At 33.1% G+C, this 19671-nt stretch overlaps 2 protein-coding genes across 9 annotated transcripts; both read right to left on the bottom strand.

The window, feature by feature from the left end:
• Positions 1 to 424: 424 nt before the first annotated feature.
• LOC132705583 (uncharacterized) lies at positions 425 to 12421 on the bottom strand. 7 transcript variants are annotated; one of them, XM_060676249.1, is made up of 12 exons: positions 12284 to 12421; positions 9403 to 9531; positions 8006 to 8366; positions 7508 to 7950; positions 4052 to 4315; positions 3661 to 3998; positions 3385 to 3601; positions 3061 to 3227; positions 2784 to 3009; positions 1503 to 1738; positions 1278 to 1448; positions 425 to 674 (listed from the first exon to the last, which is right to left on the bottom strand). In XM_060676249.1, the coding sequence occupies exons 2-12, from the start codon at positions 9521 to 9523 to the stop codon at positions 501 to 503; spliced, it is 2718 nt and encodes a 905-aa protein (XP_060532232.1). In that variant the 5' UTR covers positions 9524 to 9531; positions 12284 to 12421; the 3' UTR covers positions 425 to 500. The 7 variants fall into 7 exon arrangements, 5 of the variants coding, with proteins under 5 accessions (XP_060532232.1, XP_060532230.1, XP_060532233.1 ...); XM_060676247.1 differs by lacking the exon at positions 12284 to 12421 and adding an exon at positions 10140 to 10312; XM_060676250.1 differs by lacking the exons at positions 9403 to 9531; positions 12284 to 12421 and adding an exon at positions 10140 to 10294.
• A 1105-nt stretch (positions 12422 to 13526) lies between these two features.
• On the bottom strand, positions 13527 to 17845 carry LOC132705410 (tRNA (34-2'-O)-methyltransferase regulator WDR6). Of its 2 annotated transcripts, none has more exons than XM_060675986.1 (3): positions 17190 to 17845; positions 16649 to 17130; positions 13527 to 16500 (listed from the first exon to the last, which is right to left on the bottom strand). In XM_060675986.1, exons 1-3 carry the CDS (start codon positions 17263 to 17265, stop codon positions 14137 to 14139), a joined length of 2922 nt encoding a protein of 973 aa, XP_060531969.1. In that variant the 5' UTR covers positions 17266 to 17845; the 3' UTR covers positions 13527 to 14136. The 2 variants fall into 2 exon arrangements, with proteins under 2 accessions (XP_060531969.1, XP_060531970.1); XM_060675987.1 differs by lacking the exon at positions 17190 to 17845 and having other exon boundaries at positions 16649 to 16727; positions 16859 to 17027.
• Positions 17846 to 19671: the final 1826 nt, after the last annotated feature.

Genomic DNA, 19671 nt, shown 5'->3' with positions numbered 1-19671 from the left:
AGAACCTTTCAAAATCAAAAGTACCTCGGGGCCTTTCGTTCTCAGTATCAATAAATGCTAAAAACGGTCAACGTAAACGAATGTTCAAGCCACTCCGGAAGAAGTTATGAATAGATGGAACAGGTTGTCCCATCCAGGATATTCAGAAGTCTAAAATGTTTTTTGGAAGACCATTTAATAACGACTAAACATTTCAATAAACAACCATGTCACTCTCCACCTGGATTTATTAAAAACTATTACAGGTCCCGAAAACAACGAACTTATGTTTCAAGCCCTTAAGTGCGCATCGCCAACTAACTCTTATATGTTATTATTGTCAGTTAAATTAAAAGCAAATTTTGATCATATGATGCTGCTGTATATGTTGTTTAAATGTGGAAAAATTATTTCCAGGAAAATTAAAAACATTATTTTTGTAGAGATTTATTTACAATTTTATAAAATGTTTCGTCGAAATTTATAACATACAATTTTTATTAATAAGCACAATTTCAATCTTAATCTTCAACCTCATCGTCTGTAAACGAATCGAAGTCTGACGACTCGCGACGTTTCTCGTCTATTATCATTGGTAACGTCTCGTAAAGAAAATCTACGAACTCGTAGGGCGTCACAAATCGTTTCGTATTCGTCGATGCAAGTTTTTCTACGTCAAGTAGAGACAGAAAGCCCTAAATGAATTACATAATATTAATAACTGCAAGAACGACAATTAGTAATTAAACCAGTGCGTGTGTGTATAAAACTGGTTATAAACGTGCTACTATTCAGTGACCCTTTTCTATGACCAATCGCAGCATACCGTTTTTGTACTCGTAACAGAATTTTATTTTTTTTGGATACATAAATGGTGCTTTAGGCAGGGGTGTGAGATTGATCGGATGTGTACAGCAGATTTTAAATACTGATGGCCATTTGACATTTGCCAGTTCTGACAGCCACGTCACACGTGACTCAGTGAATGAATGTAGGAAAAGAATAGTATGCAACAGGCAGATAAATTTCAGTCACTCGTTTATTAAACACTCGCTCCGCTGCCAACCGCTACCTTTAAAACAAACCTACTGAAATTTGTCATTTTGCAAAAAATATATGCAACAAATGTTGTGCAGCCGACGTTTCATCGAAACGTTAACACCGAAATTTAGCCCTGGTTATGAGGTATCAATAGCATATCGATAAATTGACATTGGATATTAGAAGCGAACGCTGACTCCAGCACTGTTTCTGTACACACTGTAATGTATAAGTAGGCAAATTTTAAAAGTACAAACCTCGTAGTTATTTACGGTATCAATGTTGGACAGAAGATCGGCTTCGGAATCTATCTCATTGACTATCTCATCAATTAGTTGATCGGTTTGCTGAAACTGAGCGGACGACGATGCAAAACTCTCGGACGCCGTCGAAGTCGTTAAACTTTCTTCGATAACTTCAGACGTGATCTACGAACTCGGTGTGTTAGTAGAGTTTCAATATGAAATACATTTACCATTAACTTGGTACTTCCTGAGTAGTTCGTGAAAGTTTGTGACTACGTCCAGAGCTGTCGTAAAGACTTCCTGGGAAGTTCCTTTGCTCTGAATTATATCGACGAATATCGCCAGACAACCAATATAGCTCAGTTGGTTCAATGCATCGATCAGCCGCTTCTTAATCTCGTAGACGGTGATCGTGACAATTTTTTTCAATTCTTTTGAAAAAGTTACTTCAGGAAATTCGCCATCAACCATTCCTAAAAGGAACTACATCCGTTTATAGTCATCACACTCCATGTAATCACCGATCAGACCTGTTATCGTGGGAAAAGGAGTAACTTCTCCCAACTTATATTGAAAAAGAATGAACTCGTATGAAAAATATTTTTGTAGGTATATTTGCCGGGATAGGTAGAATTCGTCTATATCATCCAAACTTACCTAAATTTTTTTCGGTTGTTTAGTGAGCCTCCCTGGATATTATGATCTTTCCTGGATAGTATTGAATGGAGATCCCTTTATATTTCGAGAAGAACTGGAAAATTATTTTTTAAAAAATCATTGAAAAAGTCTAGTTCGACGCTCTAAATTGGTTCGAATGTTATTCGGTCTGTAATTTACTCCTTGTTTATTAAATTTAAATTTACACTTTAGTTATGATTGTATTTGATACCAATATTACGAAATATAGAAGGGCCATATCCTACTTTTTTGGACATTCACAATTTTTGGACAACATTTCATAAAAAAATAGTGTTAAGAAACTTTTTACGAAATTTTATGTTCTTGATAAAAAGTGCAAGTAAAAAATTGCGAATTTTGTAAAACGCTCATGAATTTACACTTTTTTTATGCAAAAAAAATCTGAATTTCTTTCGAAATTTTATGAAACAAGTTTTGGTTAGTTTAAAAATATAAATTTACACTTTTATTACCAACATACCTTTATTATGAAATTTGGCAACAAAAGTGTTAAATATTCAAAAAGACACACGGTTGTCAAATAAAAAAATAAGTCATCACATATCAGCCAAAGTTCATTTTCAAAATTCTTCTTGTACAATTTCAAACGACTATACTTGAAAGAAAAGGTAATCGAAAGAAAAACTTATATGATAGGTAATTTTTGTTGAAAAATCATCCAATGAAATATTTATTATTAATTTAGAAACAGCCTATATGTTCATAAAACTAAACTAAACTATCTACGAAATCACTTTTAATTCCCGAAATATGTATTAGCATTGGTAGGGAGTTTTCCCTGTCCCACTCAGGGTCACCGGTGACAATTTTTGAGTATACCTTGTTTTGTTAAATGCTTCTGTATGACTATTTCCCAAAATCTGATTGCGTTCGATTGCACTTGGGCGTCTTTATCTGTACAGGCTACCTGTTCCATACTCGCGTATATTTTCAACAAATCCTCTTCTGGAGTATTACGATTCTTGTAGATTTTGCTTATTAAAACCACTGCTTCATTTCTGATAGTCGGCTCGGGTTCATTTGTTAGCATGTTATATACTTCACCCTATATTTGGGAGTTAAATCCAGGAAAACATGTTTTATTTACTTGACTTACGTGACATTGGAATATATCTTCGGATATGCCTTCCTCAATTTCGGCCATTTGTTGAAGGCATATTAAAGCGCTGGCTCTAACGTTTAAGTTGGTGTCATCGAGTGCCATGGTGGCGACCCAATTCATAAGGTCTATTTCGGAATATACACCTTTCAGACAGGGAAAATCTAAATAAAACAAAACCTTTAATGTAAATGTCGATTGTAATGAATGAGAGAAAAAACGCTTTTCCAAAATTGCAGCGACACACTACACAGTCAATTGAAATTTGATTTCGCTTGTATTTTTGGATTGGGATTGCCGGAAAAACTAATATTGACGTACGTTTGTGGTATTTACTATTGGCCTTAACGAAAACCGTCAGCAACACGCTAAGTGCCGTGTCCCTGATTTCCCAACTGCTGTCAAGGCAACTGGAGTACAGCAAGGGACCGATGTCGATCAAAGATGAGTCGCTAGAGGCGTCGATTAGGAGAACCAAATTCGGAGACATGTTTTTTTGTAAAGCCAAATTGAGCAATTTCAAACCAGCCACGGTGATCTGCAAACTTTCGATTATGTAGTAAACGACATCGAGTCACTAAAAAACTATCTATCTACTTCCGTAGTCCACATTTCGTAGCTGAGGAACTCGATTATCAAAGATACGACGTCTACGGCGGTGACGCTATGCCTCCACGACAAATCGAAAGCTTCTACGAAGGACATGATACATTTGAGAAGATGATTGATAAAGATTTGTTCTTTCAGCGGCACTTCCGATCGCGCAGCCCCAATTACGTAGTCCATGATCTCGTTTAAGCAGTACATGAGCATTTCGAAACACATGCCCAGGCATTCTGGACTGTAATATTCCATTGTTTCCGTCATTGTATGTAAAGCGACATGTTCAGTTTCGAACAAGGGAAAATTAAACATCATATCTAACAAATTAAACCCTAAAAGTTACAATGCAATAGCGACGATTCCCAGAAAAAGAATACCTGTTTACCTAGGTATATCGATAAAGTGCTCAGTTTTCGACAAGCCTGTACCATGTAGCATACCTTCAGATCTTCATCCATGAAGTAAATTCGTGTCGTCGACGGATTTATTCGTTTAATTATAGAAAATAGCGGCGTCAATTGGGTCACCATCAGCTGGAATTCCAAATCAATTAGCCGCCTATTTTGCAAATATTTAGGTAATCTCTTCCGCACAGATATCCAGCATTTTTGAGCGTATCCACACATTTTGCAGGAGGCTTTAAGGTGACCTGTAAAACCAGAAAAGAAACTAAACATCTTGAAATTGCGCTGCTTGTTTTCCGAAAAGAGCTATTTTTAATATTTAACACTTTTTCAAATTGAGAAATAGATTATATCTTCGCATATGCTATGGCAGAGCAATGAGGCGGTAAAAGAGGATCGTAGACGGTTGAGTACCTTATCTAATTTAAAAAATGTTTTTTGTTAATGATATAATTGGTTTGTATCTAATATAACGATTTTAAGAATATAATTAATTGCTAGACGTTTGGAGAACAGAAAAATAAACTTCACCATGAGTTTTTAACTAAAGAAATCACTACAATAAAATAATTAAATGATTTTTTTTTCGAGAAAGGTGCGTTTTAGCCAAATACGAGAAGAGTACCTTATAGTCACCAGAAATTAACAACTAAAAAATGGGGGAAATTATTTGAATTTCAATACTTTTTTTGACTATGACGTTTATCATTTATCATTATTCAAGGTGTAGTTTGTTATATAAACTTTGGTTGTAAAATCAATCATCAAAAATGTGGAGATACAAAAATGGCCAAAAACAAAGTTATCACTTTTTATTTTAAAAACTAGAGTAGATTGAACAATAAAATATTACGGAAGTATTACTTTCTGAGGATTGAATTAGACTGCATTTATCATTCTTTTTTCTAATTTCATTTTATTTTCTTTTTTCTTTTATGTTTTAGTTAGCACCCAACTACATTACCTTTTTTATTTTTTTTGTTTCAAAATGCAATCAATGCTTTACATTTTATTTTTCTAAAATAAAAAAATATGTCATTGCATAAGTTTTTAGTTATGAAGTATGACAATGCTTTAGTGTTTTATATTTCAGCCCTATCTGTAGCGAGATATCTCCCAACTCCAGTAACAAACTACCCTTTGCATTTGTTTGGAAACACACTGTATACAGAATTATGGGTCCATTTTGTTCATATCTGTACGATCATTTGTAATTTACCGAATTATTACTAGTATGCATACAAAGGCATCTTACAAGAAGTATTACGACTCACTTCAGATTTGGTAAATATTTATTTATACGCTGTCGCATTTTGCCACAGAAGGCAATGTTAGTAAACATTTGAAATGAATAAGTGTCAGAGACAGAAGAAAGCAGAAGAATATAAAAAGTAAAATACAGTAATTTCATTAAAGAGATTTTGTTTTACTCTAAATGAATTATATTAATTTCAATGGTTTTTAAAAACAATTGATATCGCTTGGATTTCTATTGTTTTGTATCGGCAGAAAGCAAGCAGATAAATTTATTTTAATTGGAAAATTTGTCTTAATGGATACAACTATACAACTAACAACTAACGCCTGTTTAGGTATTGTCGAATCAAATGTGTAATTAAGTCAGGTACAGGTGGTTCTGTAAAATGTATTCTTTCCCTAGCTACGCATTTGTAAATCGTATGCAAAATGGCGAATCTTTATAGCATTATTTACAACGTTGACCTGATAAGCTTGTATAAGGCAAATCGTAGTAAATGTGTATCCTCTACGGATGAATTTTGGCGGTAGTCGCAATCTGCTACAGGATATTAATAGCACACTAAAATGGAGTAGTGAAACCAACTTTATTTTAATAAAATTAAAATTGCACTGTTTGTTACATTTTCAAATAAACCTAATGCAATAACTAACTACAAAATAGATAATAATATTTTAGAAAGGAAGGAGCTAGTTAGGGGTTGCACCTCGATTCGAAATTTAAATTCTCAGATCATTTGGAAAAAATTTTCTTATCAGAAATTGCAAGGAGCTTATAAATCCTAACGTAATAAAATTTTTATATAATTGTGTATGTGGGTCAAGAATTACGGATTGAACCGCTTTTACTTGATGAAAATCCATTTATCAAAATAAATAAAAACTAAAAGTTCGGATTTTAATGAAATTATATATTTTGACATGACAATTGTTTCGACAACACTGTGTCTTTATCAAATGTAATATTTACAAACTACCTCCTACTTTATATACCGAAAAATGAGAGGTATTTAAATCTAATTTATTCGTTAAGCAATACATTTGAATGTCTCATTTTGTTAATCTCCATGGATTCCAATAAATTTAATTTTCTACTTTTTGTGGCTATATGTAAAATATCAAAATTGTCGTCAAAAATGTGTGGATCTTGCCCTAAAATTTGTATTGGTAGATCCTTCAAGAAACGCATTAATGAACATAAAAGAGCGTTTAAAAATAAAATAGTCTAGATTCTAATTAGGCTACACACTTAAACACATAAAAACACATTTTTGACGACAATTTTGATATTTTACATACATTTACATACCGCCACAAAAAGCAGAAAATTAATAAATTTATTGGAAGCAATGGAGATTGACAAAATGAGACATTCAAATGTATTGCTTAAGGATCAATTAGATTTAAATACCTCTCCATTATTAAACTTAAATTCTCACAACAACATTAATTAACGTTTTATGGTCATTTTTCGTTATATATAGTAGCAGGTAGTTTGTAAATATTACATTTGATAAAGACAGGGTGTTATCGAAACAATTGTCATGTCAAAATATATAATTTCGTGAAAATCTGAACTTTTAGTTCTTATATATTTTGAAGAATTAAGAAAATTTCAATGAAGAAATTGAAAGAATTCAAAATAAATTTGTAAGATATATTCATTTTAAGGTGAGTGATATATCCTCAATTTTTTCGTCATATACAGATACGGTAAAGGCGTTTAAAACAATATTGAATGATTTGAATTTACATTTTTCTGTCCCTAGGACATTACCTTGGTACAACGGAAATTACTTCTATTTACCTAAGGCCAAAACTAATGTAATATACAATATACATAATATAAATATACACAATAATATACAATATGCATAATATACACAATAATATACAATATACATAATGCTGTGAATTCTGTTTATAGATATATTGATATTTGTAATAAAATTCACTTAACAGCTTAGATTTTTTGTTGTTTGTAGTTTGCTTGCTTTTGCAGGTATTGCCAAGATTTTCAGGGCAACGATTGGATCACTACGGTTTATTAAACTTTTTTTTTTAATTTTTATATATGTTTTTTCAGTCTTCGTAGTCGTTAAGGGCGTAGAACCGAAGCCTTTTGCTGTTGTTACTAAATAAAATTGCACAATACGCTAAATTGCTCAAAAAATACATACCTTTTTCAAATTCCCGCCTGACTAGGCTTAGAATACCTCGTAACAAAACCTCGTGGTCAGCAACCTCAACTCCGTCGCACGTTTCAACAAGCTGGCACAGCAGCAGAACAACAATTATTTTGTTCACCTCTATGGAGAAGTTCTCGTTCTTTGATATCAACGACAACTTCTCGCATGCTGTTTTTACTTTTAATTCGGCAAAGAGTTTAAGCACGTTATAGTTTGCGCGCTCCAATAGGCGTTCGAGTATTTCGGCGTTAAAAATTATATTGTAGTAGAGACTTTCCAGCACGATTTCCTTCACGGACGAGTACACGGTGATCCTTTCCGGTAAATATTGAAGAATGTTCACTATGGGGAAACTAATTATGTTTAGGACCAAGTTGCAAAACTCCAAGTTTAATATTGCAGCTCGTTCTATTAATTTTGTGATGGCATTGTAACTAAAAATGAAGTGGGCATTATCATTACTGGTTGCAAAAATATTGCATGTCGAACCCTTTTGTGGCCGCTACGAGGTTTCCTTCGTTTTGACTCTCAGTTGTTAGCTGAAGTATATCGGCCCAACAATTGGCGTCTTTAACATAATTGAATCCATTTTGGTGTTCAACAAATGCATCGATTAGGTCGACGTACAACATTTTGTCGTGGTTCTTGGCGAGTTGTACGATACTTTCCACCGCGTTCTGCGTGCTTAGTCTTTTGAACATAGTTGCATCTTTTAAGGAGAATATAGAGAGCTTTAGAGCGAACGTTTTGATGTTGTCCCGAAAATTTTTCGATGTATTTGCAATCGCCATTGTCTCCACTAGCCACTTTATGATATTTTCTTGCCAGAACTTTTCCGTGTCTTGGTGTTCTGAAATAATTTAAATCAGATGAAGCATTTTACGTCAAAATGTATGTTTTGCTATTAGAGACTATATTTTTATATTTATAATTATTTTTCCAATATATATGAAAAAAGGTTTTTAGTTTTTGTGGTTTATATTTTTTAATTATTTTGTTGGCACATGCAAATGTATCTCATTAGATGTCAACTTTATATTGGCCAAAATGCTTTATCTAAAAGCAATTAAGTTTAGCACAAAACATTTGTAGGCTCCGGGTTTCTACAAGAATTGTTAGTATTGGTAAATCATTAGTTAAACCCACAGGATTTCTACTTAAACCATACTTTTCGGACTTCGAAATTTATCAACATTTTTTTAGGATTGTTATTTAATTCTCTATATGTTTTGTAGTTTGTTGTAGTTTTGTGTTAGTTGTGGAGAAATAAAAAATGGAACTTTTATATTTATTTTACGGTTTAAGATAGGGAGGAAACCAGATAAGATGCGGTGGTCATACCTATATAAAGTTCGTGTTTCTTTCTCTCTCAGAGCAACCTTGTTTATCGAGAACGGGTGTATTTTAAATATGAGACGAGGATAAGTGGTTGATGTGTTTGCCTAGAGAAACAATATTTTTCTGTATAAAAGCATTTTTTCTATTAACTCTACAATTCTGAACGTCTATTTAATTTTATTTAAATACTTGCACAATTTATCACTTCAGGGGCTTGGAAGTCTAATTATGGAACTATATGGGTATAGTTTACTTGAATATTTCCTTTTTAAATCCAACTCAAACTGACATCCTAAGAATTTTGAGTTAATACTAAAGTATGAAAATTCTTGTTATTTTATAAGGTTTTCTCACCAAGGTCATGATCAATGTTTTTCGTCATCACAGTGTAGATTTGATTAACAAACAGGAAGACACACACATAATAATAAAATGGTGGCAAACCGAATTGTGAAGATGTAGTGGAGTTTTATTGTAGTTTAGAGCATTAGGCCGCTGTTTAGGTAAATTGCCAAGAAAAAACCAAAATAGGAATAAAAATAGTTTACCTGATATATCTGTTATTTGCTTAAAGAGCTGATTAAGAGCCTTATCGCTGGGGGCTCTTGTAGTCACTCTAAACAATCGTTTCGCGACATTTTTCTGTTTTGGGTCAATGCACTTGTGCATGCTATCATCTAGAATTTTAAATTTAAGTATTCTGGTATATTCCATTGCTATCAATTATTGACTACATCTATTACAAATTTAATGAAATAAAACATTTGAAAATCTAATCGATATCTAAAATCTACAATGTACATGTTACTATACATTCCGTATTAGGTAGTTGCTTTATATTTATCATTGAAATAAAGACTGAAAATTTTAAATTATACACTAAACATGTAAAAATATATACTGCAAAAATGTTATAAAAACTCAGTTTATCAACTAAGATAATACCAAAATTTTTCAAGTCACAGATTTTTAAATATCGATTAATAGCGCACACACAAAGAACATTTGACATAATAAACAAGAACAGTACATGAATCGAGTATCAGCACATGTTGCTTTAAGCGTTTGTTTTTAAAAGGAAGCGGAAAATTCCACCAAATTTCATATAATGCTTTAATTATAGCTTTCTGTCTACATACTTCAATAAACTCATCATATTCTATAGCTTAATTTTAAGACGGTAGCAGGTGAACGTTTTGGAAAGTAACAAACCACTTGCGATTTGTATATTTACTTAATGTTAAATTATCACTATTAGAACCTAATTGTTCAACAAATAACTTACAATTTTTATCCATTTGTTAAACGTTTTATACAATCGATTTCACCAAAAAATAGTCAACTTTTATTAATAATAACTCACTATCCATATCTACTTTGATACTTAACAACAATTACATCGAAGAGAGACTTAAATCGTCGGCATACTGCGCGATAAACATTTCTAGATTGAAGTGCAGTGGCGGTACGATCTCCGGAAAAATTATTCATTTTATTGCAATACGCGAGGCATACCATTTGTTTACAATTTTATGTAGTTTATGACTAATAATTAAAACAATTTGAACTTGTATTGACGTGCATAATAATATATACATAATATGTAAATATGGAATAAAATAAATTTATTAATCTGTAATAATAAAGTACTTATTTTTATTAGAATTTGATACCATGCAATTAGTATGTTTCTTTATTAGGCATAAAAAAATTAAATTTGTTCTTACGCTTGGCGGTAGAAACTATATACTGAATGTTTCGGTGTCTGGATTATAAATTATAAAAAATACAATTATATCTTATCTTATTTGGAATGCAAACCTATCTAGGTAAATATAGTAAGTAATACTCAAACAGTAAAATTATTTCATACAACACAACCGTAAAAATTATCTATATCACAGTGTCTAAAAAATTAGTGTGCCATAGCCCTCACTGATTAAAGAAAAAAAAGTTTTCGATTAAACAGTTTAAAAAATGTGTTTCTGATTTTTTTAGTATTTCGCTTCGTAATAAAATAAGTGATACGAAAGAAACTACAAACAATTTTTTTCAATTTTTATTTGTTAAAAGTGGAAAACATAAAAAAATAGTGGCGCGCTTTTTTTGGCAAATATATTGGTTAGTGTCTTTCGGTGCGCCATTGGAATTAATAATTTGAATCTAATTGAGGATAAATTTGTCTACCACTGCCGAATTTAGACAAAATCTGTTATTTATTAAGATATTTGTGGAAAATGATTTTTTTAACGTTTTCCTGTATCTTAAAGACAGATAGGCCCTATAAACTTCCACTGTCTGCCAAAATATCAATCTTCTCGTATGAGCTTAGACACTGGAAGAAATAAAAAAATAATTTTTAGAAAAAAATACCCAATAAATTTTTCTATAAGGTCGAAATATCGGTAAAAATTCGAACTTATTGACATTTTCATAAAATAATTCCGTCCTGGAAAACCCTGGAAGGCGATGTTTTTGCTTTCGCAAATTCCTTTTTAACAATTTACCTTCTTTTTGCATCTGAAAATATTACCCAAAATTTGATAGTAATTTTTCATTCGAGAAAAAATGCCATAAAGAAATTAATTATAATTTAACGGAGCGAGTTATCTGCGGATAGATCTGACGATCCTTTAATTTTTGGTATAATTCTACTTCCTCGGTCAAACGCAGGAATGCTAGTTTATCAATTCAGACTTTAACTTTAACTTAACTTTAATTTTTTGGTCCATAATACTGGTTCGTGAATTTTTCCAATAAAGAAAATGGTTTTCAAGAAAAAATTTTTTTTGAAAAATGATCAAGAATAAGATATTGTGCAGGCAAAAAACAGCCGAAAATCGAAAAAAAAGATGTCCGCCGAGGTCGAAGCGCTGCCATTTGTAATTATCTATGCAGCTGCTGGAAAATTAAAAAGGAGCAACCGTCTAGCTCAAACAAAAAAGAATTATTTCCCCGCTGAATCGTTTTGTACCAGCGGCGATCCTTTAGGACCTACCATTACCAAAGTCCGAAAAAAAAAATATTGAAGCATGAATTTCATTCATTTTGCGAAGGTAACAAAGTAACAACAACGGAGAACTGGAATGAAATAGCTATATATAATGTTATCATTGCTGTTTTCACCATTACGAGTTCCAAGGTATCAAACAAAAATACTAATTCCAGCTGGTAAAGGTCATGTAAAATTATCGAGTACATAATTGTTGATTGTTAAAACTTCAGTTTGATGTCCTTGTCCGCTACAAATAACTTCTCAGTACATAGGATGTTAACCAATTAAACTGGTTCCTCCTTTTTGCGTGTTTTTTGAGACCTGTTTAAATACATATTTACTTCTAAATTATAGCTGAATATCCGGAAAAAAAAAGCCACGGTATAACGATATCTACCATTACCATTTTAAAGCAATAAGCATTTAAAACTCACAACCGAAAGTATCCGGCGAGCGTGGTCAAATTACTCAACCTCCTTTTCGATATCACATAATACGATTGCACATCTACAATGGCTGCTATGTGATCCATTGCTTGTCTCTATTAGTTCGGAATTGTACTGTAGCAAAATTCATTCCAATCCCTCATCTGGTAAAACGATCACGTGCGCTTACCGAAACTAACCAAAACTAAGCTCAAAGCACTTGCTCATTAAATACATAAATATTTTTAAATACGTTTCGAGCAAGCATTTCGAAATTTTCCTATCCTATTCCTATCTGATAAGTGCACTTTGCGGCAGTGCAATTGCTAACTGGTAGAGACGAGTAATCGGTGTCACATAGGAGGCATTGTAAATGTTCAATACGTTTGATACCAGAATTAGGATGGTCTTTTGCTTCAGCTATATTGTTTTTTTTTTAATAAAAAAAATGTATGTAATGTAATGAATTCGTTTTTAATAAAAAAAAAACTAGGCCCTAGGGCGCGGCACTCAAACCTTCAGATTCATTGTGCACGGTAAATCCTGCCTTACAATCTTAACAAAGAACCTCGAATCACGTCTTTATTGAGTTACTAGTACTTTTAGTTGGATCGCTATCCCCCATGAATATACAAAATGGTTAAAGCAAGAATTTCACTACGCAGTACATAGGACACATTACTTAAAGTGAGATCTATAGTTATACGTCCACTCTGGTCAAATCCAAGGTCCGAATAAAATGTTAATTTTATTTGATAGCGCGTTCAAGTTATAATTAATTTGCTTTAAACTACTTGCGGAGTACGCCACTTTTTATTGCCTTCAAAAGAAGTTGCCAAAAGTTTTTGGGGAGATAATTACTTAACCCCTAAAGGAGAACATTAATATAACCCCATAATAATTATAGTTCTAGTTCCTGATGCGGTGCTTCTATCTTGTGTCGATATGTTCCATCTGTCTTGTTCATTCCTTCGTCAGTGCTGATGAGTCGATAGTCAAAATGGTGGCTGTAAGCCTTCTTATGGTAGATTACTCGTGTTTCTTTTATAAAGGCTAAATAGACAGAAGAGATTATCAGGGAAAACTGTGCCCGGAGTGTACTTTTTACAAATATAACGTCTCGGTCATTATTACGCAGTTCTTAGTATTTTACAATTTTTATTACACCTTCCTTTTGAAGTATATGCCGTACTGCTGGCTTTAAAATTATGTCGTCAGAAACCAGATGTAATGCATGAAAGTTAGATAGTAAATAAACAACAGTCTAACAGGAAAATTATATTTAATAAATATAACAACAATTATATTTTAAATGACGAAATGTTGTCCACGTACACATAAAAATTTTCTAGTTAATTAACAAAAAAACTAAATGTATGTACCTACATACTGTATGTATTGTTGGGCTGTTTGGTGTGTTTAATTGGCTTAATCAACTTTGTGGTCTTTATTTGAACCAAGTTTTTCGAGTTTTAGATTGTTTTTGATTTTTCTGTTAATAGAAAATTTTCCAACGAATTGTAGTTACCTACCGACACGGCGTTTGACGTACTTATCGATCCGACCTTTTAAAAAATTTTCAACACAGTTGATTGACAATCGATTGGAGTACCAAGTAGATGCTAATAACTTAAATAAATTTTCGGTAGATTTTAGCGACTGATAGTAGTTCGACGTATGCCACTCGGTTAATGTATTCGTTTTAATGGTCGTAGAAAACGAATAGTATGCAGCATATTGGTCAACTTCTTGAGTCACTCGCTCCGCTGTGCCCCGCTCATGCGAAATCAAACAAGTGACTACACTGGCGAACATAAAACTAACTAAATTGTATGTAATGAACTTTTCTTCGTTTTTTACTTTTAATTTGCTGAAATTGATTTTTGAATCTGAACGTACTCCACACCTTTGCCAAAAATAATCACGTTCAACTGATTATTTGTGGTTTGACATTTTAAACCCTGTACGTCTGCTATGCTGGTGTTATAAATGTGAACAAATTTACATGATACAGTCGCTTCGACTATTTCCCACTTGAATATTGCTATTCGCTGATCAATAGAGCTAGTGACGAAGTAATCATCGAAGATATATGCGCCGGTAACTTGAGCACAATGAGTTAGTTTATCTTCAAAAGAATCGATTTTATAAATAGTTAAAATACCGCCGCTTTTATCACATGCATATAAAGTGAACGAAATTTTGTTATCATCTCCACCCGTTAAACACGCGAGTGTGTTTTTCCTTAAAACAGTAAGGACAAGACTATTAATCCCAGAATCATGTGCCTTAACCAAACACGAAGGCTTTACTTCTCGATCAACGAGCAATATGTCGGAAACGTTCCAAAAAACTAAATGTCCATCTGTTGCGGCGGTTACTAATACGTTTTCATTTAATACATATTCATGTCTTATCCTTGTAATGCAGATATATTTATGAAACAGTGCCCTAACAAAACGTAATTTATAGTTATTAGCGTCCTTTTGCATGGAAAATACTTTAATATTTCCATCAGAACAAGCAGCATACAAAACTATTTTCGAATCGTCGTCAGCAATCACTAAATCCATTATTCGAATTTCCGGCAATTCCTGATCGATTTCTTTGTAATACGAGCACTTTTCAGTACACATGAGATACTCATTATTAGTGTTAAAAGAAATATGCCAACAAATAATCTGTGCACGCCCACCGGCCGAAAACAGTAGGTATTCGTCCATCGATGAATGACTTTGTTGTATTTTATAAATCGCCAAGGCCCGTATGCTCGATAAATGGATCTTTATGTTTTTTAATAACTTGAAACCATTGGCGATACTGTTAATTTTGAGAGTTGTATCTTCGCCTCCTGATATAACAATTAATTCATTTTGAAATGATATTGTTTCCAATGCATTTATTTCTTTGGAATGATAGCCTTCTAGTAAATCAGAGATTATGTAGTTACTTAAATCTAAATTTATGCAATTTACAGACTTGTCCTTAATGAAACAAAACAAAAGGTTATTGCTACATATATTAGAAACAGCCCAAGATCGATGGCCTCCCCCACAATCAATATCAAATAAGACACGATTAAATTTGAGATCAGAGATAACAAACTTCTTGCCAGAGAACGACAACAAATATTCATCAACAATACTGGCAAGCCAAGAGAGTTTTGTCTTTGTTGATTCTACAATTTGCAGAGTTTTATTTATTATAAGGTATTGATTTAAAATTCCATTTCGACCTAAGGAAGTTATTTTTTTCATATTGGCATAAAGGTTTACAACACCCAAATGATCGTGAACCTTTTTTAAAGAACTGATAGGGATCTTTTTATTAAGGATGTACAAGTGTATGTTACCCATCCTATCACCAACAACAATATGGCCATCATTTGTACTGCATGCGCAGGTGGACCATCTTTCTTTGGACACTGGCAAACTAAAGGTTTGAATTTGTGTTATGGATTCATTGTGAATATATAATAAAGTTAACACTCCTTCCTCTTGGCAAATCAAAAATGTTTGACATGTTAACCAATGGAAGGAGTAAACCCTTACGTGAGCCAATACTGTGTGAACATATGCAAGTTTCAATTTATCATTTATTTCTTTGTAAATATAAATTTGGCCCTGATAACCTGCCAAGGCGACTTTCTTCTTACAGTTTGACACTTGCATGATAACGTAGCTTTCCAAGTCAGTGTGTTGATTAATTTTTTGCCAACTTTTGCCCTGATGGTGTTGATAATAAACACAAGCCCTTTCGGAAAAGCACACTATGCTTCCCGAGTTTAATATACCAATTAATTTTGCAACTTCATCTTGTGGAATATTACTTCTCCATTGTGTAATATCCGAAGTTACTCTAAACCTTGACACTCCACTATTTCCACCTCCAGATACCAAAATATCACTCTTTTTGTCATAATCCAAGACCCAAACAGTTCCTAGTTGATGGGTTTCAATTTTCTTCAGCATTTTACCATCAAAATTCCAAATAATAATGAAAGAATCCTCACTGGCAGTTGCAAATGTGTTTTCCAAGATACAGCAACGGAATATTCTAGACAAATGACCATATACTTGACATGCAATTGCTATTTCAAGAGTGCTTTGCTCGATTTGTTGCAAAAGATTTTTGCCTTTTATAGTCCACAAAATTGCAGACCTGTCATCAGAAGTTGAACATATTACCCCTTTACTGACATCAAAGTCAATAGAAAATATTACACCCTAAAAAAATAATATCATCAGCACAACATGACTATTACAAATAATCCATTAACTTTCAAATTTTGTATATATTAATATATTATTAATTGTTATTTATGTAATGACTATTAAATATTTGTAATAATGTTTATTATTCTTAATTTCTCACCTTATGTCCCTTCAACCTTTTCTGAATTGGTACATCTTTATATTTACCATAGTTACATGGTTTCCAGATCAAAATTTCACTGAAAACAGTGCCAGATAACACGACTAAATCACTCCAACTATTGTAACAAATATGGGCACTATACAAAATGCATTTTTCTTCACTCTCAACATCATATAACAAAGTAAACTGTTTGGTCCATATACTCACTTTGTTATGCATTGAAACTGCTGCAATTTTTGAATCATTATCAAGCCATTTGGAACCTAAAATCCAGTCTGACATTATTAAAGAGTTCATTTCTTTCAAAACCTCTGTGTCAATTATTTCATATAACTTCAAGTGTCTGCCCCCATAGACAAGCAGATCAGATGATACTGCTGATGGTAAAATCCCAAAAATTTTTTGTCCTTCAAAAACTTTATGTTTAGACGACAATTTTCCAGTTTTTAAGTCAAATATGTGTAAAAATCCTCCGATTCCTAAAAGATCCCCAATATTTAGATGTGTATCTGAAAAAATTTACCATCTATTTATTTACCGGCAAAAATAGAATTTCGCCAAATTTTTACTGACGTTACATCAGTTCTAATTAGACTAGAATTAATAAATGCCATAATTAGAAAGTTATTTTACGTTTTTGAAGATATTAACTGGGGAACATTATTGAACCTCACTTCTTCTTCTTCTTCTTTCTTCTTTACTTCTAATGGCCAAGACTGCTTAAGGTCATTCGGCCAGCTTACACAATTTTTCACATTATTCAGATATCCTGAAAAATGCCTTCTTAAGAGAAGGGTCTGGACCAATCCATCATCCTCCAGGTTTTTGTTTTTTACGTATACAGCAACGAAAACTTCTAAATAAATTGTTATAAAATGACGACCGACTCTTCAAACGGCTCCAGCAATTATCTTATACGGGATATCCGATCCCATCCGGCCTGGTTACCAGCGTGAATATAGGACATTCGGAAACCGTATTTACATACACCTCATGGAATTACACATCACAAATCCGTGTACATCCACGTAAGACGAACACTATTTCTAAACCACACTAACCAAAACTTATAGGCGCTACGTCTCTATCACTTCAGATAACGAATATACGTAACAATATTTTCTTTAAACGACACTAATTTCGACCGATTTCTATAAATTTTTTGGAACCGGGCAGGAGCAACGTCCGCCATGTGCAATGGTTCCATTGAAAGTCTGAACCTCACTTCTATTCTATTCTTCTTCTTCTACTTCTAATGGCCAACATTACATAAGGCTTACAACAATGATAAACATTATTCAAAATTAATAAAGCATGCCTTCGTAAAGGAAGGATCTGGAACATTCCATTATCCTCCAGGTTTGTTAACATATACTTAATTGGTTTTGCACAAAAGAACTTTTGACCGATAGCAAAAAACGGCCAGCACCGCTATCCCCGCGGGCCATCCGGACCCATTCGGCCTTTAACCGGCGTGGATGGAAAAAAACACTTTACAACTCTAAAACAATTAGAAAACAAACACTGTACTTTAGGAACTGATATCAAAACTTTGTCAGACGATTACAAGTATTCTGTCATGAGCGAACAGAGGTTGAACCGCCATGTGTAATGCTCACGACAGAACACAATTCAGCTGAGCAAAACGGCTTGGATCATACAGCATACATTAATATTCCAACGTGCCGAGCCAATCAGAGCGCGGCGACTAGTTTTGACTATGGCGCCAAATTCAAACTGAATCGGAGGTGTTTAAAGTTGGCATCCGCATAGCCCTCTTTCCTTTCTCGACAGATTGGAGAACGCATGTCGCATAAGTATGATCGCTTAGATTATTTGTTGTTAATCATCGACCAAGTAAACTTTGGTTAATGTGTTAATTCTATTTAAAGTTTATAAAATAAAACTAACAATGTGTTTGTACTGCTTTTATTTGTATTTTGAGGGTAAATTGACTTATAAAATATGACATTAAAATTTATTTACATCTTATATTTATATTTTTCGACAAACTTTACCGTCACAAATCCTCAAAAAATATAATTAATCTGTAGATAACAATAATATTATAATATTATGTACCCTCAGTTTAAATGTTAACTACAATTCTTGAAGGACATGTCCCATGGATATGAATACTACCTCCAGTTTTCACACTTCGTTTTTTAGCTGAGCTGACAAATCCTTAAAAAATATGAGACATTATATGCCTACTCACATATTAGTAAACACACAACCTTGGTAATTACTTCTGTTACACTCATAAAAGATTTTGTCTTTACCGTGTTGATATTTTTTTCGTGTACGGCAAGCATAATTTACTTCCCTATTCTCTTGGGTCCTCCAATTTGAAAACTTTTCAAAATTCTTAAAATGCAAAGTAGATTCATTAATAGTTAAGCTATGAAAAGAATTTAAATGTTTAATTAAGTCTGTATGAAGTAAAAAAGAAATAGTCCTGTCTGTGCATAAAATATGATGCATTCTTTCAGATCCAGATCCCTCTTGGCCAGAGTGTTTTGTCCGTACACTATATATACTTTTTCTATGATCGTTAGTTTTTTTGTACATTTTCGTAAAACAACACGAATACATTCACTGACATGACCGTCAGAATTGACAAACGTCAAAATTCAAAGCGTGTTAAATATCTCCGAAAACATCCGATTGCTCCCAAATCCGTGCGGTAAAATCCCGGATATGTCCGAAGTGGTAATAGCGACGCAGCGTGCTTTAGGTAATCAGTTTGATGTTGGTCGGCATGGCGCGGTTCCGGATGGCAGAACAATTCGTCGGTGAGTTTTACACTTCAGGGAAACAGATTCTGCGCTTAATCGAAAATCTACTGGCCGACCAAGGGCAGTAAGAACACCGGAAAATGTGAATGCAGTAAAAGTTTCCGTACAACAGTCTTCAAGGCGTTCTGCTCGTAAGAATGCAGCTGCTTTGAGAATTCCCGATAGAAGTGTTCGAAGAATTTTATACAATTCACTCTAAATGCATCCGTACAAAATGATGGT

Source organism: Cylas formicarius, unplaced genomic scaffold (assembly GCF_029955315.1).
Source record: "Cylas formicarius isolate icCylForm1 unplaced genomic scaffold, icCylForm1.1 PGA_scaffold_7__23_contigs__length_41026272, whole genome shotgun sequence".
Lineage (NCBI taxonomy): Eukaryota > Metazoa > Arthropoda > Insecta > Coleoptera > Brentidae > Cylas > Cylas formicarius.
Note: the sequence above shows the minus strand (reverse complement) of the source record. Positions and strands in the feature narration are given on the sequence as shown.